This window comes from Cricetulus griseus, chromosome 8, assembly GCF_003668045.3.
Source record: "Cricetulus griseus strain 17A/GY chromosome 8, alternate assembly CriGri-PICRH-1.0, whole genome shotgun sequence".
NCBI lineage: Eukaryota > Metazoa > Chordata > Mammalia > Rodentia > Cricetidae > Cricetulus > Cricetulus griseus.
Window position 1 is genome coordinate 94,251,204 of NC_048601.1, and position 26,293 is coordinate 94,277,496.

A 26,293-nucleotide genomic window follows, 5' to 3' on the forward strand; every position below is an offset into this window, starting at 1 on the left:
CCCACTGTACCTGCCCCTCAGCTCAGATGCATCCATCTGCAGAGGTTTGCCTAGGATGCATTCACTGAAACACAACAGAGGACAGTATTTTCAAATTTCCCCAAGGCACTTAAAACAGCAACGCTTTAGGTCACGCCACTTGTGATTACCCTCTACCTAAAGATGCTAAATAATCAGGAGACACTCAGGGTGAGCTTTTTTTTTTTTCACAACCCAGTGACATCTAGCCTGTGCACTCACATCTGGGGGTGAGGGTGCAAATAAGGTAAACAAGAGTGAGGCAGCTTTGGACTCAAACAATTGAGAGAATGTTTGATGGTTGAAGCTTGGAGGGGGCGCATCTGGACTGTCCTTTAAAAACTTATGTTGGCTCTAACCAAAGCATCTACCATTCTAAAGGAAGTAAGGGGGAAGCAACCATGCACACAAAGCCGGCAGTGAGGGATATTATTCCAATAAATAGGCTTCCTCCCTCCCGCCCACCTTTACCTTAGTAAAGACCTTTTTTCTTTTTTTTTTTTTGAACTGGAAGCCTTCAGGTGAAAATAAAGCCACAGCAGCAAGAGGGGGGGGAATGTAGTCTTTCTCAGGGTTAACATCAGAAGACGAGCTTGTGCGGCTTGGCCAATCAGATGCGCCCCTGCCAGCTATAATATAGTGCGAAAGGCAGCCTGTCTCACAAGCTCTCCAGCCTTGCTACCATTTAAAATCAGGCTCTTTTTGTCTTTTAATTGCTGTCTCGAGACCCAACTCCGATGTGTTCCGTTACCAAGGACCGGCAGCCTGCCATCGCAGCCCCTGTCTGGGTGGCGATCGGAGACAAGTCCCCTGCAGCAGCGGCAGGCAAGGTTATATAGGAAGAGAAAGAGCCAGGCAGCGCCAGAGGGAACGAACGAGCCGAGCAAGGAAGGGAGAGCCGAGCGCAAGGAGGAGCGCACACGCACACACCCGCGCGTACCCGCTCGCGCACAGACCGCGCGGGGACAGCTCGCAAGTCCTCGGGTTCCGCAGACGAGATGCTGCTGCTAGCCAGATGTCTTCTGGTGGTCCTCGCTTCCTCGCTGCTGCTGTGCCCCGGGCTGGCGTGCGGGCCCGGTAGGGGGTTTGGAAAGAGGCGGCACCCCAAAAAGCTGACCCCTTTAGCCTACAAGCAGTTTATTCCCAACGTAGCCGAGAAGACCCTAGGGGCCAGCGGCAGATACGAAGGGAAGATCACAAGAAACTCCGAGCGATTTAAGGAGCTCACCCCCAATTACAACCCCGACATCATATTTAAGGATGAGGAAAACACGGGAGCAGACCGACTGATGACTCAGGTAGAGACCCACTGCGGGTGGGAAACAGTCTCCTTCCCCTGGGGGATTGCGTGTGACCAAGCAGTCAGCCCTGCTGTTTGCTCTTTGGGCAGGTAGGAAGGCGGCTTGGCCCTCTCCTTCCCCACCCACCTGCCCACCTAGCACTCCTCTTCCGGGAGGAGAAAGGAGGTGAAGGGTCCAGCAGGAAGTTTAGGGTTTGGGTGGAGTGGGGGCACCAGAAGATGGGGTTCGCTTCGTCCCTCATTTAATTAGTCTCCGGGGTGGCCTCCTCTATCTGTGTCTATTCTAGCTTGTAACTTGGAGAGACCTTCACTCTGGGGGTATCTGCCTTTTCCAAGCGGGGACGGAAAATAGAGGGAATGGGGATGCCCCTTTACACTTCAAGGGGCCTCCAGGGCATTACAAACACACCCTGGAGCATTCCAGCTCCTAGCTCCTACTTTTCCCTTTTCTGTTTTTTTTTTTTTCCCCAAGACCACCCCCACCCTTTACGCTGCCACCACCAAAGAACTCTAACTGGGAAAGCCAGGGGGCAATTCTGACAAAAGGCAGGAGCTCCGGGGGCGCTCGCCTTGTCCCCACTGTATCCCATAGCCTGACTGCGATCCGTCGTCCCCAATTGTGCCGATCAGGGGGAATGTATTGATATTTCTTTAAGGATGCTCCTCTGTTCTCCAGAGCCCGCGGTACCTTAGGGGAGGGACTTGGAACTTGCTGGTTTTGCAATCGCTTTAATTTTCAACCTGCTTGCATAAGAATTCGAAGAGAATAAATAGATATTAGTAGCGGCGAGGGTGGATGGACATAGGGCAAAGCAAAATATGATCCTCTTTCTCATCCCACCTCCTTTGAGATTTCTAGGCTGTCAATCTCCCAGCCAAATCAAGACTTTCTGAAACTCCATGCACGTAGGACTGAAGCTGGAAATGGGTTTCCTTGCAAATATAGGTCAGCATCCTTTTTACTGCCCTATTAAAATATTCAAGTCCTACCTTTAGGGCTAGGTGCGCCAAGCGGCTGGTGGAGCGGCGCTGGCGGGGCACAGGAGCAGGGGGTGGGGGCTGGAGAGAGCGAGCGTGGAGCTGCCTGCTCTGCGACGCGCAGCTCGCTACCAGGTATCTGCTGGCTGAGAAGCCTAGTAGACTAGCCTTAGGGTGGCAGGCCAGAGCTGGAGCAAGGAGAGGGGGGTCTTGGAGACAGAGGACAGGGCCATTCTCCCCTGCCCCATCTCCCTCATCTGCTCCCGACCACCTTAAATCTGGACCGCGAGTGTGGGCGCGCGCGCAGGAGCCGGGAAGCTGCACGAGCCACAGTTAACTCTGAGCGGGCCGCGGGGCGCCGGGCTGGTGCAGCTTGCAGGAGCGAGTTCTCCCGCCAGCCCCGGGCGTTTATTCCCTGGTTGCCCAGCTCCCCGCCCCCCCCTTTCCGGGGGGATTGTATCTCAGGGCGAGTAGGTCCTTGGGAACGCTTAAGGGAGACGATGCTAAAGCAAAGAGGCCTGCTGAGCACACGCAAGGTCCCTCGGCCCGGGTGGGTCTGCGAGGGGCTCCCAGGCGGGCTCCCTTGCCCAGCGAGCCGGGCCTCTGCGTGCTGCAGAGCTGCGAGAGCGCCGAGCCGTGTGGCGTGGCAGACGCCTTTCAGCTCCACTTACTCCTGCGTTATCGATCCCGCGGCTAGGGTTTCAGCGCGCGCGGGGCCGGGCTCTGGCTGCTTGTCCCTGACTCTGCACGCGCCGAGCGCGCCCCGCCGGAGCGCAGGGCTCCGAGCGAGCGCGCTCATTCCCTTCGGCGCGCAGGCTGGGGTTGAGCTGGGAGGAGTCGTAGAGCAAGGAGCTCGGCGGGCCTGACCTGGGCTGCAACTCTTCTGCCGCCTTCTCGGCCCCTCCTGCTTTAGCGACCTAAACGGAAACCCCCAGCTACGTCCCTTCCCTCACTCCGGTCCTCCTGGCCCGGGACCCAAGGCCCAGCAGCCCTACACCGGGTCACTCTCGCTGCTGCCGCCGCCGCCGCCGCTGTGTGCGCGCGCGAGCAGCATTTGAACTTCTGACCTTCTGTCAAGTTCCTTCAGACGAACGAAACGAAAACAAATACTTTTTTCCCTTGGGCAGTGGCTATTCTGGTTCCCAACACAAAAAGGCTAGAGAAGCAGAAGTGGGGGTGGGGAAGGCCAGGCCAGGATCTTCTCACCCACCCCGCAAAGATTCCCCCCAAAAGATGAAGATGGCTGTAAAGGTGGCAGTCTGGAAGTTCTCCTTGGTACAACCCTCACCAGCCTCTTATTCCGGGTTGGCAGAGTTGAGAGGGAACGGGAGGAAGGTTAGAGGTGAAGGGGTGAAACCAGAGGATCTCGGGCTCAGGGTTTGAGCATTCTCCTGGGAACCTGCCATCGGCCAGCCCCTCTTGAGCCCTCTCTTCAGTCTCGCCTGCCTCCCAGTCTGTCTCTCTAAGGTGACTGAGCCCAAGTCCCTCAACCATGGCAGGATCGTCCCCAGTGGAACTTTCAGAGCAGTTCTGGATCGCGGGAGCTCCTGGTTAATATTAACTCCAGAGAGGGAAGCGCAGACAGACACTCTCCTTGCGCAGGCCAGGCCCCAGAGAGTGCCAGGCTGTTGTGCCCATGGCCAGGGGGCCTGGGGTGGGAGGCCGCGAGGGGCCTGATCTGAGGGCTCTGCCGGCTCAGGTGGGGAGGGGGAACCACCTGAGGAACCTGGCTGAATACGTCCCCTGCGTGCTTCGGTGCTAGCTGGGAAGAGGAGACCAGGTGTGGATCTGAAGAGTGGGGTCTGTCCCCGCCCCCGTGAGGGGAAGAACGGAGTGGGGTGTGTTTAGAAAGTACAGTCTCTTGAAGTGGGTCACCGCCTCTCTCACAATGTGGGAAGCCCACTTTTGGAGGTGACAGTCCCTGCCTGCTCTGCGCTCATGAACTGCACCGGTGTGCAGATCCGGGAGGTGGGCTGGAGGCCCAGGAACAACTTGGCCTCCGCAGACACAAAGCCGGGCCCCAGTGACCCTGCCGGGCTTCACGGTGGCTGCACAGAGTCGGGCTTGATTAGCGGCACACGACCCAATGAATTAATAACCGGGCTGAGCTTCCAGGCTTTGCCTGCGACATTCCCTCCCAGTGCGGGCGGGGGAGTACCCTGCATCTGCCTGCAGAGTCGCGCAGGGCCTGGTGCGGGGGAGGGCTGTGGGGCACCGGGTGCCAACTCAGGCGACAATCGGCGTTGGCCTGTCCGAGTCGAGGGCCCATCTCTGCCCGGAGTTCTTTGCCTGGGATTCTCCGCGTCTGCCCTAGTGGTGCAGCTCCGGAGCCCTCTTCAACCTACCCTAGCTTGCCCCTGCTGCGGGATAGGCAGCTTGTTAAAGCTACTTCGCTGGCTTCCCCCTGCTGAGAGAAGGGAGCGGGTGGAGTACGAGCAGGAATGAAGGAGGAGATAAGCTGCGCGTACCGTGGTGTGCGCCTGCGCGCAGTGACTTCGAATCTCAGTTTTAAACTGACCCAGGTTTACTTATTGATTTTCATGTGAAACGCGTTCAGTCCCTAAGGTGACCTCACTCTAACTCTGTCCTTTGGACTTTTCTCCTAAAGAAAAACCGCTGGCAGGCCCAGAAACCTGCCAGAGCGGACCTGTTGTTACTACACCCCTCCTATTTATTGTGTGTTTAACTCTACAATCATATTCCTGGGCTTTACTGCTGCCAGGTATACATGACTTTTCCTTTTGTCTGTCCCCAAAGGCCTGGGCAACAGTCCTTTCAAGAGTCCTCCTGGCTACAGTTAGAGTCTGTCATCTAGGGGTCATTCTCCCACCCCTGCAACCTGCCCGAAATCCTCTCAGCCTAAGGGATTGTGGGCGATCAGCCCTACCCTCTGCAGAAGTCAATTTGAAATCATCCCTGCCTCCACTGGGGTCCAGTTCTCTGGGTAATGTGCCCTTGCCATTTTGTCTCCAGCCACAAAGCCCCAATCAACATGCCACCATAAACTTCCAAGCAATGAGTTCCTGCCCCCCCACACACACACAGGACTCAGCTCCTTCCCTTTTATTACACCTTTTTTAAAATGTGGGCCAAGAGTGCCCCCCACTATCCCAAGTTCCACCTTGCCCTGCAAGGCAGGAGTGGAGTAACATGAGTTCCACAGCCGACCTCCTCTTGGGCAGAGCTCGGAAGCCTTGGGCCTTTCTGGCTCCCCATCCCCCTACCTTTCCCACCCCACCCCCATTCACTTCTTAAGTTTGCTCTTCAAACTTGCCGGACACCATTCTGTGCAGGGCCAAGAAAACAAGAGGGGAGGAAGAGAACCGGTCAAAGAAAACACGAATACAATCAGGCCCCAGACAAGCCTGGCAGAGAGGAGCTCCTTGGGGGAAAGAATGTGGCTGCCTGAACCAAGAATGTTTGTCCTCTGGCCCTGCCTGTGCTGGACACCCGCATTCACCTGCTTGCTTGTCCTTGGGCTGCTTCTTACCCCTCAGTGTTGCCTTGGCTTTCTTCAGGCCAGGCAGGCCTGGCCTCCACAAATAATGCAGGGTTTCCGGTTCTTAAAGTGCACCAGAAGTTCTGCCCCACTAAAGAGATACACTTGGGATCCCACTCAAGGAAAAGCTGCTCTTATTCCTTGGCCATGTAGCTGCATCTAAGTTTCTGCCTTGGAGACAGGCCCTCAGCTGGTTTCCTGGAGAACCCGCCTCTCCTGCAGCAGCGATGCCTCCACCCCAGGGTCCCAGGTCTGTGGTTGGTAGAGAAACTACCAACTAAGGTATTTGTCACTTAGACTTCCTCCTTCTCCCAACAGAGGTGCAAAGACAAGCTAAATGCCTTGGCCATCTCTGTGATGAACCAGTGGCCGGGCGTGAAGCTGCGAGTGACTGAGGGCTGGGATGAGGACGGCCACCATTCAGAGGAGTCTCTACACTACGAGGGCCGAGCAGTGGACATCACCACGTCTGACCGGGACCGCAGCAAGTATGGCATGCTGGCTCGCCTGGCTGTGGAGGCTGGCTTCGACTGGGTCTACTATGAGTCCAAAGCCCACATCCACTGCTCCGTGAAAGCGGGTAAGCAAGTCTCCCGTGGCCTTTCTGCACCACCCTCCACCTCCAACCATTCCCACCAGAAGGTCTGGAAGAAAAGGGGGAGGGGCATAAAAGCCATGAAAAGAGAGGAACGCTCTTGAAAATGAGTAGATTTCTGTTGTGGGGATATATCCTATGGCAGACACCCCACCACCGCACCCCAGCCAGGTACCTCTGCAACCTTTTAGGTCACTGGCCAGCATCTCTACATGTCCAGATTCCCAGACTGTGTGGTTTCTGGAACCCCCTGCTTCGGTAATAGAGACATAGGTGTCAGAGAGCATTGTGGAAGGGGGTCCTAAGACTCTCCTGGTTTAGCCAGAGCTCACCTTGGTCTTCCCTCTCATCTAGGGCTTAACCTACTGCCAGCACCACCACCCCCAATACACACACACACACACACACACACACACACACACACACACCAAGGTCCGAAGGGGCTGTCCAGGACATAAACCTAGGTACTGGCTCCTCCCCGCTGGGCTCCTGTGGATTCAAAACTAACTTAACTTACTGGCTAAGTCTGTGGGGGAAAGACCTGGTGGGAAGTAATAAACTCTACTTCCAACTTCGGGAGGCCACAAGCCCAGAAGCATCCGTTCCTATTAGAAGCCCAGCTGGCATGCAGAAAGCCCCTGGCTAGACTGCCTAAGGCGATCCCACCGGAGCCGCTGCCCCCAGCCAGTTCGAGTTCCCCAGCCAGAGGCGGAGTTCCCTGGGCCTGCAACGCCACACTCTGTTGCGGGGAGGAACAGCTAGGGAGGCAGGCAGCCAACACACATGCAATAGCCTCTAGGGATTGTGTGGCCCGGGCAGGGCAGTTCATGGTGACTTTTACGTAAAGGTCTGTCCTCCCCCACCGCCGCGCCCCGCCCCGCCCCCTCCCGCTCCCCAGTTCCCCAAAGTGTATTTTAACAACACATACTAGCTGGAAACTAAACATCAAGAAACACACTGACTAGGTAAAGAAAAGTGTAGCTCTGGCAACAAAAACTAGCTAGGACGCGCGCAGGAGCGGTGACGGGAAGGCCTGTTGGAAGGTGTCAGCTCCAGGAACCCCCCTGGAGCGGGCACTCCTCTCGGGCCAGGGTGAGAAACGCAGGTGGCAGTGACCCAGGCTCTGAGGAAGCTCTTCCCTGGACCTCAAGTCTGTGCTGGACACACAAGGCCTCCCTGCCACCCCGGTTCCTGGAGCCCCTCTGGCGGGAGTCCCCAGGGGATCTCCCAAATGAGCAGCGGTAATCCGGCTCCGAGGGTCTCTCGCAGGCAGTGCAGACCCCGGCCGGCCCCGGCCGTGGAGGGCAGCTCATTGGCATTCTGCGCACGCGGGCTGGGACACCGCGCCTTGTGTGTCAAGCGGGGTCGTGCGACTCGAGGACTCCGGCTAGCTAGAGCCCGGGGTCGCATTCCGGGGGGCTATGGAGTGCTTCCAACCGCCAGCCCCGCACTTCATGCCGGAGAAACCGATGAGAAGATTAAAAGCCTTCTGTAATTCCAGCAGGAAGATTCTTTCTGGCAATCTCTATTTGCCAAAAGCATGATCCTGGAGATTGGAATGCAAAGAAGACTGGGACCTCCCCACCCCTCCTCCCTGGCCCCCTGCGCTCCGCCCCATCCTCAATTATTGTCCTCCGGGACAGTGAGCCTCCGAGAGCTACTGAGGGCTGGGTAAAGCGGGTAGTCAAGGGGCCTTGAGAACCCGCGCTTCCAGAGCTCTGAGCAGGCCTGGCCATTTAAAATTCAAATACACATCTCGAGTGCTTGGAAGAGAGGCCTGGCTGTGCAAATAGTGCCTTGTGAGGCCCGGGCTTCTGGAGAGTCCCTGTGTGTGAACTGCACGAGGGGGAGGGGGGCTGCACCTGAGCAAATAGGGAGGGGGCGGCCAGCGAGCTGGAGAGTGAGCTGAGAAATGGGGAAGAGGGAGAAATGGAAGTGCCCCCTCTTCCAAGGCTGTCTCCTATTTGTCCCACAAATCACAATGACAATACCCGGCTCTTTATTGGATTTTAATTAGAAAATCCACACAAGTCTTGGGCTTTCACACCTCGGGCAAACCTCTGGAATGTTTGTCCAGTTGCTACAACGACTACAGCTATTTTTTGCTCCCCACCCCCTGGCCATCCACTGGCCAACAACCAAGGCCCTCACTGGGGAAGCCAGAGGCGGGGGTGAGGTGGAGAGCCCGGGTTCCCCAGGCTCAGCCTCCTCGCACCGCGCACTGGGAGGCGCCGCGCCCTGCGGTCCGGGCGGGCGGGCGGGAGAGCGGGCGCGAGAGAGAAGGGTGCGCCCGGCGCCCGCGCGAGCTCAAGGAGGCTTCCTGAGGAATCAAGTGGAGAGTAAATATCCTTCTGGGTTCGCGGCGAGGCTGGTGCAAGAGAGGGGGATGGGACAGGAGGCAGAAGGAAAGTTGGGAGTGCCCCTCGCCCCCACCCCCACCCCGCCTCCTGCAGGAGATGCCAGCTAACTTTTCCTGGTGCCGGTGCAGTCTTGAAGGGTCGTCTGAATTCAGCCCCTGGGTCGCTGGGATTGCTGGCGCAGGGCGGTGTGTGCTAGACCAGTCAGGATCTACGAGACACCGCCCCCCTCCCCGCCAACACGCCTCCCCTGCCCATCACACGCGCGCCCCTGGTCGAGCCGAGTGGGGCAGGGACTGCACGGCCACGCACACGCACACGCACACGCACGTGAACACCCCGGGCGTACCTGTCTCCTTTGTCACTCAACACCCCGTCTCTCTTCCCTGCAGAGAACTCCGTGGCGGCCAAATCTGGGGGCTGCTTCCCGGGATCCGCCACCGTGCACCTGGAGCAGGGTGGCACCAAGCTGGTGAAGGACCTACGTCCAGGAGACCGCGTATTGGCGGCTGACGACCAGGGCCGGCTGCTGTACAGCGACTTCCTCACCTTCCTGGACCGCGACGAAGGCGCCAAGAAAGTCTTTTACGTGATCGAGACCCGGGAGCCGCGCGAACGCCTGCTGCTCACCGCTGCGCACCTGCTCTTCGTGGCGCCGCACAACGATACGGGAGACGCGGGCCCCGCACCCGGACCCAACGCGCTCTTCGCCAGCCGCGTGCGCCCCGGCCAGCGTGTGTACGTGGTGGCCGAACGCGGCGGGGACCGCCGGCTGCTGCCAGCCGCGGTGCACAGCGTGACGCTGCACGAGGAGGCCGCGGGCGCGTACGCGCCACTGACGGCGCACGGCACCATCCTCATCAACCGTGTGCTGGCCTCGTGCTACGCAGTCATCGAGGAGCACGGCTGGGCACACCGGGCCTTCGCGCCCTTCCGCTTGGCGCACGCGCTCCTGGCCGCGCTGGCGCCCGCCCGCACGGACGCCGGGGGTGGGGGCAGCATCCCCGCACCCCAACCCGCAGCGGAGACGAGGGGCTCAGGGCCGGCCTCGGGCATCCACTGGTACTCGCAGCTGCTCTACCAAATTGGCACCTGGCTGTTGGACAGCGAGACCTTGCATCCCTTGGGAATGGCGGTCAAGTCCAGCTGAAGTCAGAGGGGACTGGGCAGGGGGTGTGGGGGCGGGCGGGGCGGGGAGCCACTGCGACTTCGAGATAAGCAACCGGAAGGAGACTTTTAATTATAAGAATAATAATTATTAATAATAATAAGTAGGACAGTCCAAAGTAGGCTATAAGGAAGCAAAGACCCCGGGGAGTTCTGTTGTTGTGTTTAGTTTATATGTATTTTTGAATTTTTTTCGTTATTGTCTTATTTGGGTTATTTTCTCCTCTCCTGGCTATTTATTTGTTTGGTATAGATGTTTTAAATAATATGAACGGACCTTCAAGAGCCTTAACTAGTTTGTGTCTTGGATAATTTATTATCGTGTGAACTGTACTCACAGGGGGGGAAAGATTATTTTGTGAGGCCAAGCAACCTGCTGAGAGTCTATTTTTCTATACTCCCTCGTCCTGCGCATCAGAAGGCAAAACTCCGCATTCTTCTTCTGCTAGGGTCCTGCTTTTCGGCAAGTGTAAACTAAAACATGCTCCATGGGGGTCCACAAATTATATTTTTATACACAGAATTGTAAATTAGATTTTTGAGAGATCAATACTTAACTGAATGACATTTCATTTTTGAAATAGTGTAAAATATGAAAATATATTATTTTAATTTAACTATTTTCCAATGTAACAGCCGTCTTCTGTACTGCCTTCATGGTTTGTATTTGCTTTGTATCTGCCACTTTGGTCATGTTCTTGGAAATCAAGACTGTTAATGCACACATACACACTTTTTTTTTGACAAACTGGAAGAACTCTGTTATTTTTAACTTTAAAGAATTTATTAGAAAATAATATTTTTTAAAAGCGCACATAGCAGTGAGCCCACGAGGATGGAGCCTGTAGTTTGTACAGAGAATAAAAGGATGTTTTTGCATTAATAAACTGAGAAATAACTGCTGTAAATTTACTAAAATGTATTTTTGAATATTTTGTAATAGTTTTATAGAAATAAAGTGTGCCACGCACCCAGTGGTTAGTAGATATTTCCTGAGAATTCCTGTTGCGACCCTTTTTTTTTTTTTTTTTTTTTTGCTTCATTTTCTGGGAAATCTGCAGCCCCAGTATTCTGTTGAATTGTAATGTTGCTACTGTGAATTCAGACCCACTTGCTTAAGAAACCAAAGTCAACAGAACAAATCCACTGTCTGCTCTCTTCACTGGAGAGACCTCAGTCCTGTGCTTGTTAGGCAAAGCTCTGTCCACACTCCCCAGAGTTGGTGGTGTTTAGGGGACAATTTGTCCCCAAGCCCCCAGAGGTGAGGCCCAGCATCTACAGACTCCTTTGCATGGTAACTGGGTGCCTTTCTCTGACCTTGTGGTCTCGGGGCAGTAGGGAGCAGGCTCCATAGCTTAAGATGCTGTGTCCTTTCCAGACAGCGTCCCACGGGAGCTTAGCTCTCTCAACCCTCCTAGCATGGTCTTTGGAATAACTTGTCCCCCTGGGCCTGGAAAGCTGCCTGCTAGAGGCTGGGTGTTACCAGGGTCCTCTGACCACTTAGTATCTCTTGGTCCAGGTCTATCTGGAACAATGGCAAAGCCTGCAGTGTATCCCCAGGGCTCAGTCAGTGCCAGTGTTAGCTAGGTCTAGTTGGAGGATCCCTTCCAGTTTACTGATGCCTGACAGTGTGTTCAAGAGGACTCTGACTTAGACCGTGGTTAAGGCCCAGGCCTAGGCTCACTCCCGGTTCTTTAGTATATCAAAGTAAGCCTTACTCTGTGACTTAGGCTTAACCAGATAGAGGGATCTCTGGGCAGATGGAGCCAGTGCAGGGGCTGGCCCTGGTTTAAGAAGCAGCACTAAGTGAAGTTTCTAACTGCCTGGCAGGTCTGACTCCCAAGGAGATGCCTTTGTGGGTACCTGCAGCCCTGAAGAGCTTCTTGGTGAGAGCCTAACCTCAGAGGTTTGCCCGGGAGCCTGTGCCCACTACAGCAGCCTCGGGCCAGGGATTTGTCCTCTGCCTGCTTCCACAAGGCCAACCCTCTCGGCGGCGGCAGGCTTTGGTTTCTGTCCACAAAAGATTTTTCTTTGGTCTCAAGGGTAGTAAACGGTTTCAAAGCATATGTTCCAGATGCCTCTTGGGATTGATTGTTCATTCTCTTCTTTGGTCCTTTCTGACTAGGCCAGCAAAGGCAAACCAGAACGACTGTACACACCAACAACCCTGCCTATGCCAATCAACCTGACCAACTACCTGTGCCGTCCAACAGTTTGCCATAGACTAAGAGGTGGAAACAAAGGTACCACAGAACATTAAACTCCAAGCAGTGTCTGCTCCTGGAGATGTCGGATGCAGTCCTGCTGCCCATCTCCCAGTCCTTTGAAAGATCTTTCTATAGGAATAAAGAAAGGCATCACATCACATAGAGGTGACAGAAACAGGCTGTGGTGCAGGCCATCCTGCTCTACCAGAGCACTGTGTCTCTTTCAGGACTGGTGTATTGTAACGCTTATTGCCACTCCTCCTTCACACGTGCTCATCTGCACTAGAATGTTCTCAAAAAAAAAAAAAAACTGCATTAGAATGTTCTCAAAACTGTTATCTTTGTACTATATGGTTTGAATAATTTAAGAAATCACAGAGATTTCCTGCAATGTTGGTTTTGTGACATAATTCCTATCCTGTGCTGTCACACACGTTCTTCATGTCCTTCCACGAGAGCAAGCTGCAAATGTGAAAGGAAAATCCCATTGAGAGGGTGGATTGAGTCGAGCTGTGGGAATGTCCCCTGTGCAGGAAGGCACGTGGCTCAGCTGCTGAGAGGGTGGCAGAGTGGTCCTCCCTGGTGGAATCCCTCTGTTGTCAGCATCACACTGAAATAGGAAATGTGGGACACACCTGCAAAGAATGCTGGTGGCTGCAAGGTCTGTCTGGCCAGAAAGTACCCAAGTACCTGCCAGAGATTCAGGCCAGCACAGGGAAGCTGGCTCATACTCAGCCTTCAGGGCTCCCTAAGACTCAGGAAAGTTAGGCTAACCTTCTGTGTGAGTGTCTAGGGATGTGGCTTGCACAGGACTCCACAGGAACAAACCACAAGCTGCTTCTCTGGTCTTGGCTTTGTTCAAGCACTCTGCTGGAAATACATTCAAAGACAGAGGCTGCAAGCTATGGGCCTGGGACAAATCTAGTCCAAGGCCTACTTCCACCTAATTCAGGAGCTGACATTGTTTTTAGCACCTTTAAATGTCTGAAACAAAGAATCTAAAGGATGTTATTTCATGGCACCTGAAACTACATAAACTCGAAGTTGAGTGCTGACCAGTAAAGTTTCACTGGAACACACCAGGCATGCTCACAGCATACTGCCCATGGCCTCCTTCCCGCCTGTGTGCAGAGCTGCTGCTGAGCGGAGATCATGAGGCCTGTGGAGCCCTGGATATATACTGCTCTGGATAAGGCTGTTTCTAGGCCTCTTTGTAGGATCCAGACCAGGTGCTGAGGAGGAGGTTTGGTAAGCATAGTGTTCATGACACAAACTTGAGGAAGCAAACATGTTCCCAGCTTTTCCCACATAAAAGACCTGGACCACAGTGCTTTCCTGTGACCCTAGCACTGGGGCAATGAAGACAGGAGAATCCAGGGGCTTGCTGGCCAGCTAGCATGGCCAATCAGGGAGTTTCACGTTTAGTTAAAAACCGAAATTGGGGCTGGAGCAATGGCTCAGCAATTGAAAGCACTGGCTGTCCTTCTAGAGGATCTGCGTCCCATTTCCAGCACCCACATGGTAGCTCACAACTGTCTATAACTCTAGTTCCAGGGGATCTGGCGCCTTCACACTAATGTACAATAAGGTAAACTTAAATTATTTTTTAAAAATTTGGCTTTGGGGCTAGGGACAGGGACCTGGATGCAGAGGCCGGCTACCACCAGAAGCAGGGGTGTCTTTCACTAGAATTCACAGAACTGTACACAGTGCCTTCCTCCTTGAGAGCAAGAGAAGACTTCAGAGGGTTTGGGCCCAGGCCAGTGGGCAGCCACCCCACCTGGTGGTGAAATAGCAAAGTTGAATGTCAATCAAAGATGTGCTTGGACAGAGAGAATATCCCAGGCCCAGACCCACTACCTCCCAAAAGAAACTTCGCAAATCCCCCAAAATAAGAGCCTGGGATTAGGAAGGAAATAGCAGTTTCTCTTAGAGCTTGATTCCCAAGTTCAGAAAATGCATTACCAACATGCATTTTACCACATTAAAAGTTCTGGGCCCATTGGAAGGAGGCATATCTCTGGCATGGAATTCACAGCCATTATCCACTGCCCTGGTCTTCAGCAGGGCAGCCATGTCTCCAGATGGGAAGCTGGTTTAACCTTATCAGGCTGAGGAGTCCATAGCAGAACTGATAACGCAACACAAATCAAAGAAAAAACTGACCCTACCCCAAACTGATTTCTCAACATAGTTTTGTATGTGAGGTGAGGATTTGTGTGTAGCTACTCCAGACAAATGACACTCTTTCCTCTGGTTCAAGCTCATTTTAGATGGGAAATGCCTCCAGTGAGTCTAAGCATAGTTCAAGGGCTGACTTTTAGATCCCTACAGTCTAAAGGCTAACCCACGTCCTTGAGAGGAGCCTCAAGGCCCAGGCCCATGTTGATGTCTGTGTACCAAGTCCATAGGTTTCCAGCCAACAGCTGTCAATTGAAAGGTTCAGGCATTATGCTGGCCTGCCCCTGTTACCTGGTGGAACAGGCAGTACCCTGGTCAGCCTAAGGTTCCATGGGAACTAAGTCTGCACGCAGATACAGAGGACCCCTTTAAAAGATAGGTCCCTGCCCGTTTACGCTCTGTTTCCTCTCTGTTTCTCTGCTCTGCTTTATCTCTGTTTTCTCTCTACTCTGTCTCCCACCTATGCTCTCTCTCTCTGCCTCTCTATGGCGACCGGCCATGGCGGTCAGCCACTTACCCCTGTTCCTCTTCTCTTAGTCTCCCCATTCTGCCGGGCCTTATAATAAACACGTCTTAAGTCTCATGTCTCAGCATTTCTCCCTTTCTTCTTTTTAAACAAAAGAATAACATTTTGGCACCCACACCAATACCACCCATCTCTGGCTAAGAGGGCAAATAAAGCAGCTAAGCAGGGGAATGAGACCTGGGAGAATGGTAGCAATCACCTGAGCAGTTCATGTCACCAAAACCAATCTATTCCTAGAAGGCATAGATGGAGAGTAAACAGAGGAGGATACCTGACGTTTACCTTGGCCACCAGATGCACACACACACAAATGTGTGTCCATTGCTCTAGAACAAAACAACCTATGAGGTCCTCTCTTGCTCTCAGGGAGGAAGGCATTGCACACAGCCCTTTGAATTCCAGTAAAAGATACTCCCACTTCTGATGGTAGTAGGCCCCTGAAGTCCAGCCCATGTCTCCAGCCCCCAAAGCCAATTTTGGTTTTAGTTAACCTGATTAATTAATTTATTTTGTGTATGACATATATGTATTTATATGTTTGTTTTTGTGCTCACTGTGTATGGGAACTGTGCATGCTGAAGCCAAGGGCAACGTCAGGTATCTTGCTCTATTTGTTTTTCATCTGTACCCTCTAGGAACCGCCAAGTCTACTAGGTCAAATTCTATGGTCAGCAGCCATCAGCCCGACTAGCACCATCAACACCTACAAAGATAGGGTGCCCAAAGGTAGCTCTGGATGGGTGCAGATGGTTCTGTTTCTCTTTGTAAGTTCATAGAACTGACTTCCGGGTGTCCTCCAGCAGATGCTGGGCGACGCCAGCTCTCCTCTGGACACGAGTGTAAACGATGCCGATTGCAGGAGAGTTGGCTTCCGCCTTCTACTCAGTCAGATCCTCTCCTTTTTCTGACTCTCACTTATACCAGGAACGTGAGGCATGGGTGAGGGTGTGCTTTTCATTTTTTAGGTGCTATGAATTTCCTTGCCTGGTAGCTAGGTGGGAAAGGAGACCCAAGCTGTGACAGGCCTCTTCCCTGCGTGGAGGCCGCGCGCCCTCTGGTGGCCAAGTTAGGAGAAAGTCTTGTGGACACAACCGGATGGCCTAGGAGCAGGCACTGCACAGACATATACTTACACATACATAAAATGTAAAAAGAAAAACGACCCTACTCTGTAACAGTTGACATCCAGTCTTTGTATGTTCCGCCGTTTGAGCACTTGGTGGGTTCAGGTCTGACTGAGATAAGTTAGGCTGCAAATGAATTTAGGTCAGGTAAGAGAGAAAGCTACCACTGCCTCACAGGGTTTGAATGCCTAGAAGGGGCTTGCACTGTTTTAATTTCATTCTGTTGCTGTGATAAAACACTCTGACTGAAAGCAACTTAGGGGAGAAAGGTGTTTATTTCAGCTCACAGGTTACGGTCCATTATTGAGGTAAGTCAGAGCAGGGACTTGAAGCCAAACCCATAGATAATGCTGCTTGCCAGCTTGCTCACTGGCTCATGCTTATCTAGCATTCGCATACATCCTGGGACTATGTTCCCAACAACACTGTTGCCCACAGTGGGCTGGGTCACCGAGGAAGGAACATGGAAAGGTACAAGGTTGTGCTGGCCATGAAGATAAGCAAGATAAGCTACACACATAGAAATCCTGCTGAGCAAGGGTGGAGGGCAGAGAAACCACACAACTATAACATTTGCAAGCATTCATGGAGGGCCCAAGCTACTATACCTGTGTAGTTGTCAACACTCACTCTCTCCTGCAGCTCCTCTCCAAGACAGTGAGTCCCTGACCCCTGCCTTTATGCCAGTAGAAAAAAATATATGGGTACAAGTGTGCTGAATTACAGAGGGCACGAGGAAGACATGCCCAGACACCATGGGTGAGGCCCACACCTCCACCTGCCCACTGGCAATGTCCAGTCACAGCAAAACCATCGTCTACCTTCAGCATCAGGACCCACCAAGTGAGATCAGTCACTGTGTGGGCAGCAAGTGCTATCAACAGGGATGGAGGAAAAGCATGAGAGAGAGACTGCCATCTTAATCTCTCCAGCTCCTGCAGAAAGCATTTTTGAGAGTCAGGAGAAGCCAGATGAAGAAATGAAGGCAAACTGGGAGCCTGAGCTGCTGGGTCCAGAATGCTATCTCTTGAGGAAGCCCAGCGTTAATTGGGTAGCAACCTGGGGTCCATTCCAGTAAAGACCTAGTGTAGAGATAAGGCTGCCTAGACAGCAGGAATTTGTAGGCAGTTGTGAGTCCACGAGAGCCCAAATAAAAAGATATCAAATATTTTATTAGGGAACACTCACAAATAACAATAAAGAGCTACCGTGGCCTTCTGCCCAGGGGTGCTGCAAGCTGCGACCAAATCTCCAACTACCACCCGAGAGAGCACGAGGCTGCTCTCCTCCTACTTTTTAAGGAGTTACATCAGCAAACAAGAAGCCCCACCTCTATTGGGCCAGATAGCCCAAGGTCATGGGTGGGGTGAACACCCCCTACACTTTCCCCTTTTGTCTAAAAGTTCTAATCCTAACATAAAACTATTGCAACACAAACAATTTATCAAGTATTATTCAGGAGAAAGAGAGTGCAAATAACAAACACAACCTACAAGAATAGCATCAAGCAAGAAACACACACTAAATATCCAGGCTATAAGTGATTGGCAATTAATAGATTATTCCAACAGCTGTCCTATCCTAAGGAATCTAAGTCTTGTACCTAAAATGTCTTCACTAAGATATAAGAGGAGAGACAGAGAGAAGGAAAATAGAGTGAGAAGATGCTATGTAGCCACCAGGGAAGCAAGATCCCAGGGCATCACCTGTAAGCTCAGCCACATAATGATACACAGATTGTAGAAATAGGTTAATTTATAAGAGAGAGCTAGCCAGTAATAAGCCTAAGCCATAGGCCAAACAAATATATATATATATATATATAGTCTTTGAGTAGTTATCTTATAAGCGGCTGCAGGGACCCAATGGGTGGAGGGAAACCAGTCAAGGGGACAAATAATGCAGAAAGGCTTCCAATTACAGGAATTTCTGTCCTTTGATAGTCAGGACCTCCTAACACATTCCATAGTGGCAGATGCTCTCTGTGACACCAGCATGCCAACCTAGCTCTGTGTCCTGTAAGCAAGAATCAGCCTCCTTTCCTTCTTGCCTGTGTTTGTTGTTTTTATGTGTATGAGTGTTGTACCTGCATGCACCACATGGGTGCAGTGCCTGAAGAGACCAGAAGAAGGCGTCAGATCCCCTAGAACTTAAGTCACAGACAATTGTGAGCCCTCATGTGGGTGCTAGAAATTAAACCTGAGTCCTGGAAGAGCAGTCCATGCTCTTAATGGTTGAGCCATCCCTCAAGCTCTCCTCTGTTTCTTTTTAATGAACAGGATTGATTTATGTATGTATATAGTGTTCTGTCTGCATGAATGTCTGCACACCAGGAGAGGGCACCAGATCTCATTATAAATGACTGTAGGCCACCATGTGGTTGCTGGGAATTGAACTCAGGACCTCTAGAAGAGCAACCAGTGCTCTTAATCTCTGAGCCATCTCTCCAACCCTTTAATGAACTTTTATTGAAGGGAGAAGGAATAACAGGTCATGAATGCCAGCTTTATGCTAGAATCTGACACAAATGTTACCACCAAGCCCCATACAGCTCCAGCCTTCCAGACTGGTGTCTGTATACATGATCAGAGACCAAGCATGCATATGCACAGCTCCCTTGGCTCTGACAGTCTGTTCTCTCCCTTGGGTGACAAATTACTTTAGGACCTCCCAGGGGCTTGTGGGAACAACCTTCTTCATACTTTTTATTTTGAAGTAGGATTTTTTTTTCAGTGACCTCTTTTGGCCTTGGCCTTGAATTCACTCTGTAACCCAGGTAGGCCTTGAACTTGGCAATATTCCATTCAGCCTCTTCAGCTGGGTTTACAGGCCTGTACTACTAGGCCCATTCACCACGGTTTATTAAATGCGCAGTGGCATTATGTGATCTCTGTCTCTCTGTCTCTCTGTCTCTCTCTCTCTGTCTGTCTCTCTCTCTCTCTCTCTCTCACACACACACACACACACACACATACACACACACACAGAGATACTTTATAGCATAAAATATATATTTTAGCAATAAGGGATATATTGTCAAGAACTCTACAGGCCTCTGTTGCATTGTGTCTGCTTCTGGAGGTCATGCCTCGATGCTGGTGACTGTTGATGACTGACTGGTCTGGGTGGTGGCTGTGGAAGGATGGAGTTGTCAACGAGACTTTTATCTTTAATAAGATATGCTGCATCTGTCCACTACTCCGTTCATGGAATTTCCTGTAGTTTGCAACACATTTCTCTCAAAACTGGAGTAATCCTCTCTAGCCCTGTTGCTACTTTTCAGCTAAGTGTATGTGATATTGTGATTCATCTGTTGTCACTTTGTCACAGGAATGGATTTCTTCTCAAGAAACCTTTTTCCTGCAGACTGAGGTTTGCCCTAAAAGTGTGAAGATCCAAGTTTGGATTCTCAGAAACTATGTAAAAAAGTCAAGTCTGGGCTGGGGAGATGGTTCAGTGGATAAAACATTTGCACTGAAAGCCTGACGATGAGAGTTCGAATCCCCAGCACTCACTTAAAAAAAAAAAAAAAAAAAAAAAAAAAAAAAAAAAAAAAAAAAAAAACAGAGGCAACAACTACCTGCAGTCAGTCCTAGCACTCAGGAGGCAGAGACAGGAAATTCCAAAGGACAAGCTAAGCACAGTGGCACACGTCAAAAAGCTCCAGGTTCAGCAAGACACCCTGCCTCAATAAAAAGCAGAGAACCCTCAAGCAAGACACCTGACACTTTTGGCATACACAATTAAAGTCTTTTAAAAAATCAACTATATATAGGATTTATATAATTTTTATGAGAAATGCCCTCCTGTGGTCACCCCTAAGCCCAGCTCTTCAGCTCTCCACATGTTATCCAAATAGCAGTAATTCACGAATCTTTTGGCCCCAGGTCAAGCCTGCCTACTGTTTGGACAACTGCAGTTCCCCCTCCCCTGTGGGCAGTGACCGCCTTGCAGGGGTCTGCTAGTGCAGAGCCCTCCTTCTGGTGGACGGGAAATGTTCTGAGGCATCGAGGATGGTAGGTCCCTTTCAGAAGGTTTTCAACTACCTTTGCTCAGATCCATCTGAGGAGCCTCTGCCCACAGCGACAGCCCGACAAATGGACTTTTCATGAGACCGAAGAGTCGGAATGCCTCCCTGCTCCGTGGGCTGCACTGCGGTCACAGATGTGAAAACATGACCTTGTGTGCCTCCACCTACAATATTGGCAGTGTTTTTTTATTTCTTGATTTTGAATTTTGTTTTACCTGAAGACACTTACCCGAGAATATATTGTAGATTGAACATTCTCCCCCAATCTCTATCACTCTCTCCTTTCTCACCCCTCCCGTTTGTCCCTCAGACAGTTTCGCTTTTACTTTCCTGTCATAGATGCATAAATGATGTTATATATAGACAATCTAGAAGTGAAGCATTTGCTTTTCTGTGGTTGTCTTAATTCACTTGACAGTCTCCAATTGTGTCCATTTTCCTGCAGATGACATGCCTTCATTCTTATTAGTGAAAAGAAATTCATTGTGTGTGGCATTATTTTTGTACATTTTAAACTTTATTTATTTATGAAGTTTGTTGTGGGGACGTGGGGGACACATATGCTTGCCAGGGTGCATGTGTGAAAATCAGAGGTCACTTTTTGGGAGTTGTGAGCAGTGTTGAAATAAATACCAATGCGCCACAGCAACATTTCGAAGGAATCTATTTTTCAGGGGAACTCTTTGAGCAGTAGCCGTATTAGTCACATGGTAAGCAGCATGGGTGTGGTCCTCCATACCCTGCAGAGAACGCATGATTCCTAAGAACCATGGTGGCTCCTGACAAGCGTCCCTTTCCTTCTCCAGGCATTGGCTTCTCTCCGGCTATGAGTGTCCTCAGGAGAGTCCTCACCCAGGGAACGCGTGCCATTGAGTGTCACCTCTTCAACTCCCCTCCATCAGCTTCTGCAGCTCACTCTCTGGGTCAGGCGGAGGGAAAGCTGAGGCCCGTTTGATTGCTCCAATGTGACTCCACACCGGCAACATGGCTGTTATTTTCTTATCGCTAGTGTGCTCAATGGAGCGACACTTGCAATTTCCTTCCAGAAGGTTTCTTAGGCACTCAGAACTTGGTTAGTCAGTGCAAGAGGCCTTGCTTTAGGCTGACCTCAGCCTTCTTGCCTAAGTCCAATCATTTCAACTTTTTATTTAACCTGAAAGGCTCATCCTTGCACTTGGACATTTAGAAGCTAATAACCACACAGCTATGACTTGGCCAAATTTTAATATTATCTTAGAAAATAGCAAAGTCAAGACCAGAGAGATGGCCCAGCTTTACTACCGAGCCAGGTGATCTGAATTCAACTACCAGGAAACACATGATAGAGAGAGATAATAGGCTCCCCCAAATTGTCCTCTGACCTCCATAGGCATGCCATGGCATGGGCATTCACACACACACACACACACACACTCACACACACACACACACACACACGGAACCTCCAGACTCCTTGAAAGCCCCTGCACTGTAAAGTGTGTCTTGGATCCTCCTCTGGGTTTACTCAACAGAATGCCAATTCCTAATGACCCAGACCCACCTCACTCTGCCCAGCTCTGAAATTGAAGGCGGGTGGTGCCGTCAGGCTGCAGCAGCCCTGGCATCTCTCCATCTTCATCCTGAGCTATTTATAGACAATCATCCCTGATCAGTCTTCCAAAACAAAGTACTCAGTCAACAAGGATCCTTTTTAGTCACAGAAATGAGTTTTAAAATACTTTGGCCCTGGGACAGGCTGTGTGGTACACACCTTTAATTCCAGCACTTGGGAGGCAGAGGCAGGAGGATCTATGTGAGTTCCAGGCCAGCCTGGTCCACAAGAGCCTGTTCCAGGACAGCTAGGGCGACACAGTGAAATCCTGTCTCAAAAAACAAACAAACAAATATCGGCGAACACAATGTGGAGTCAGATGCAAGATTTATAGTGGTAGTTTATTTAGAAGAGGTATTCATGCAAATCCACTTAGCCAGGCGGCAAAGAGAGAGAGAGAGAGAGAGAGAGAGAGAGAGAGAGAGAGAGAGAGAGAGAGAAAGGGCCTCCCAAGCCTGCCCCTGAACTACTTAAACCTTTCCCCTGTCACTCTGACCACACCCAAGCAGATGTGTGGTCAACGACACCTATGTGCAGCCTCAAGGGGGTGTGGTTAGTGTTACCTGTGACCACCCCTAAGCTGGAGTGGTCAGCGGTACCTCTAATCATGCTTTCAACCTACAAACAAACAAAATACTTTGTCTACAAATGTGTTATGAGAGGGGAGGGGAGACTCTTTCAGGAGCAGCTCTGGTGACTTCATCTAAGTGGACGTGCCAGAACCAGCCCCTAGCATCTGCAGGCAACTCACTAGGTGGCCACTGTTGTCACAAACACCACAACTCCTGGGGCAGAGTCCCCGGAAGTCTTCTGGTTCCTCCTGTGGGCCTAGGACCTCTACACTCATGAGGACCAGGAAGTCCTTGGGGGTTCTCTAGCAGTGACTTCAGGTAGGCTGCTTTCTCCCTATCACAGAGACATGGCCTGCTGGTGACCACATGGGCCCTGGGTGACGTGAGAGGGGAGGGCTGTGGTAAGTATGTAGATGCCTGTCACCTGGTGTGTGAAATGCTTGCACACAGTGTGACTGTGTTCGTGTGTGCCTTCGAATGTGTGCTGTTTATATATGTTTCTGTGTATGTGCTATGTACGTGTCATTATGAGCTCACGTGCATGTGTTAGACAGAGGTGGAGCAAGGGGGTGAGCCTGCCATCAGAAGCCGCCATTGACAACCCAGCCCTCCCTGGAGAGTGGCTCTGAGAGGTGCTGGCCACGGAGGGTCCCTGTCTGAAGCAGCTCTGTGACACCAGAGGGTGTGGAGCCTAGTCAGTCAGGGGTGAGCCAGTGACGCATAAGACCAGCTGTAGTGAGAAGTCCCTCTCCCCACTGCTGGAAGGGCCTCTTCACAGAACACTCTCCCATCCAGCTTCTTAATGTTTCACAGGGTCACATGGTGAGCAGGAAAGAGGCCATTTCTCCTTTGGGCCTCTCATCCCTACCACTGGAAATGGCCTTGTACCAGCTGCTGGCTCTACAAAGCAATCACCACAGCATTTGGCCAGAGTGACCCGGCAGTGGGCATAGGCAGAAAGGAGCCTGGTTGTGATGTTTGAGAGCAGTGGTTCTCAACCCTTGGGTCATATCCCACCTGGTGGTTAAACAACTCTTTCAAAGGGGTCACATATCAGATATCCTGACATTAACCATACGATTTAAATATAACAGTAGCAAATCACAGTTATGAAGCAGCAGTGAAAATCATTTTATGGTTGGGAGTCACCACAACGTGAGGAACTGTCTTAAAGGGCTGCAGCATTAGGAAGGCTGAGAACCCCTGCTCTGAAGTGTCGTGACCTGGATATAGAGTGTTGAAGGCTTGGTGCTCAGCTGGAGTTGATGCGAAAGGGGGTCAGATCTAAGGCCACTATGCTTTGACTTTGAAAGCCCCCTACCTATGTCAAGTGTGTGGCTGCCACCTGACACCTTTGGCAAGTAATTGTCCTCTGGAGGGAGCTGCCTTCCACAGTAGATTATCCGTGGTTAGATTCATAATCTGATCGCATTATTGGGGAGTGGTAGAAATGAGAACTCGGGGTCTAGATGAAGGGAGCCGTTTACTGGGTGCTGTCCTTGGAGCCACATATTTTTCCAGAGCTCCTCTCTGCCTCCACCTCCTGGCTGTCACAAGGATGGCTCTTTCCCTTACCACAACCTCCAGCCATGATGCCATGCCTCACGGCCGCCAACCATGGGCTGAAACCCTGAGACCGTGAGCCAAAATCAATCCTTCCTCTTTTAGATGGCTTATTCTGGGAATTTGTCACAAGGGAAGGGACAGACAGGTCCAGGGCACTGATTTTGTTAGTGAGTTACTCCAAAAATGAATTAATACTGAGAAGGATGTAGGACCTGGTTTCAGGAAATAGGTCACTAGGGAAACACCTCTGAAGGGTATTTCCCACCCCCGCTATCCCTGTCTCCTCTGTCTCTCTTCCTCCCCAAGTATACATAAGCAGTAAGGACTACTGGGACTCAGACCAGCTGTGCTCCCTGGAAAAAGCAGAGGCCACGTGACCTGACTGAAGAAGCTCAGACCAACTGTGTCACCTGGAAGCGGCACTCTCCAACATGTTGAGCTGCCTGCAATCTGTGCAGTGAATGTGAGGCTCCTAGCTTTTGGGAGCTGTCACCCACCCATGCTGGGATGGGCCTCGGGTGATGCAGCTGTCTTTTGAGTCATTTCTGCCCCTGTACATAACCCCTCACCCACCCATATTCCTGTAAGTAACCCAATAAAACTCACTGGTTTATCAACTGGACTTTGGTAGTGTCTTAGTTTGCTTCCTGTTGCTTTGATAAAACAACACAATCAAAAGCAACTTGAGAAGGAAAGAGGGAGCCAGGGCGGGAACCTGGGGGCAGGAATTGAACCAGAGGCCATGGGAGGAGTTTACCAGCTTGCTTTCTTACAACCACAACCCAGGACCACCAGCCCAGGGGTAACAACACCCAGAGGCTGGGCTCTCCCTCCTCATCCACCATTAATCGGGAAAATGTCCCACAGACCCACCTACAGGCAGTCCGATGCAGGCATCTTCTCAATTGACCTTCCTCTTCCCAGATAACTCTAGCTTGTGTCAAGTTGATAAAAACAAAAAACAATTTAAAACAAAACAAAACAAAAAACCACTAGCCAGGACAGGTGGAATCTGTATTTTGGTCTGTTTGTGATAACCTATCTGGGGTGAGTAGATGTTCATTTTTGTCTCCCTGAAACAGTATCACATAACACCCTCTCTCAGAGTCTTAAGAGCTAACCCTCCTGACACCTTGATCTCAGATGTCCAGCCGTCAGGATTAGAAGACAATTAGTTCTACATTGCTTCATTTTAAACAACTCTAGGATGCTGTGGTAATTTCGTGTGCACCGTCACCCTGACTGGATTGAGACACATCTAGGGTCATGTCTGTGAGAATGTCCTCCAGACAAGCTTAACTGAGGAGAGCAGACCCACCCTAAAGACCCACTGGGCAGCAGTGTCCCTGGGCACCAACCCCAGCCAGGAAGGGCAGAAGCTTTCTCTCTGCTTCCCGAATGCAGTTGGGAGGTAACCAGTGACTGGCCCTATGCTCCCATTGCCCAGCAAGCTCAGCTCTCGCCAGGGAGGTCCTCCTAATGGACTACTCTCTCAAACTGGGAGCCTCTTCTTACCTTACGTTACTGTTATTAGATACTGCACCACAGCAATTGGAAAACTGATACAAGGAACACAGCTTGTCCCTTTACTGCCCATGCAATGACCCTCTTCCCTAATGTGCCTGTAGGTGGCCCTGTTTGACACGCACTGCTCTTCTTTCTGGGCTTTGGCTACAGCTGTCATGCCACCTGCTACCACGAGGACGTTCTGTTACCCCAGAGTGTACCCCCTCTCCCAAGTAAGAAACTATGAGAGTAAACTAAGAGGCTTTGGGAGCCACAAAGACTCCCATGTTTTATCACCAGCACTCCTAGGGCCAAGAGGTCTCTGATCTCTGCTTTCCAAATGTGTTGTTTCACCAGTGTGGGCAATGAATTTCCTATCATTTGTTTCCTGTATGGTTATTCTGACACACTGGATGGCAATTGAGCCCAGTAATCTGAAAGCTGCTATCCTTATTCATGCAGGCCTCCACACACAGCTGGGTCTTCTCCCAACTTTCTCTTGCAGAAATGTCTCTCCCTACACTCAACACACAGCACTACGTCCTACCTACTGGCATTTCTGTGAATTTTGATAATCAGAGTCTAGAGTCCTCTCTTAGAGTATCTCATCACAATTTTTCCTCACACCCTTGAGTCTTGTTTTGAACACAAACATCTAATCCTAACAATATCCCAGGAATTGACAGATCCACCAACAGCTTCACCAGCAAGATGTCAAAGAGTTAAAGCCTACACAGGGTTTTCCTGAGCTCAGCCATGTAGCCACTCAGAGTCACTATAGCTAGGGTGCAGGGGAAGTGGCTACTACTCCAGGTGGCAGAACTTGGGGATGCTCACATGCTGCCACTTGTTCAGGCATGCCATTTTATCTGTTGGAGGCTTCAACTAGCTTCCAGAGGAAGGCTTTGGAGGCCAGGAAATAAGTGGAAGGTCATTGTCCCTACCAAAAGCTCCTTTGGGGGTCAATGCATGAAACTATGAGACTGTGATACCCAAACTGGAATGTTGAAAGATTCCAGAACTGTGTAAGATCTACTTTGAAAAGCCATAGGCACTGAGCAGAAACAGCCTGAGGC

The 26,293-nt window shown here is 51.1% G+C and overlaps 1 protein-coding gene across 1 annotated transcript; it reads left to right on the top strand.

Moving 5' to 3' along the window:
* Positions 1–1,016: 1,016 nt before the first annotated feature.
* Shh (sonic hedgehog signaling molecule) lies at positions 1,017–9,897 on the top strand. The gene is made up of 3 exons (XM_027428633.2): positions 1,017–1,316; positions 6,114–6,375; positions 9,140–9,897. Exons 1-3 carry the CDS (start codon positions 1,017–1,019, stop codon positions 9,895–9,897), a joined length of 1,320 nt encoding a protein of 439 aa, XP_027284434.1.
* Positions 9,898–26,293: the final 16,396 nt, after the last annotated feature.

Coding starts and splice junctions, on each gene's coding strand:
- Shh (XM_027428633.2), top strand. CDS start 1,017: ATGCTGCTGCTAGCCAGATGTCTTCTGGTGGTCCTCGCTTCCTCGCTG. Junction 1,317..6,113: donor CAGACCGACTGATGACTCAG/GTAGAGACCCAC, acceptor TTCTCCCAACAG/AGGTGCAAAGACAAGCTAAA. Junction 6,376..9,139: donor CCACTGCTCCGTGAAAGCGG/GTAAGCAAGTCT, acceptor TCTTCCCTGCAG/AGAACTCCGTGGCGGCCAAA.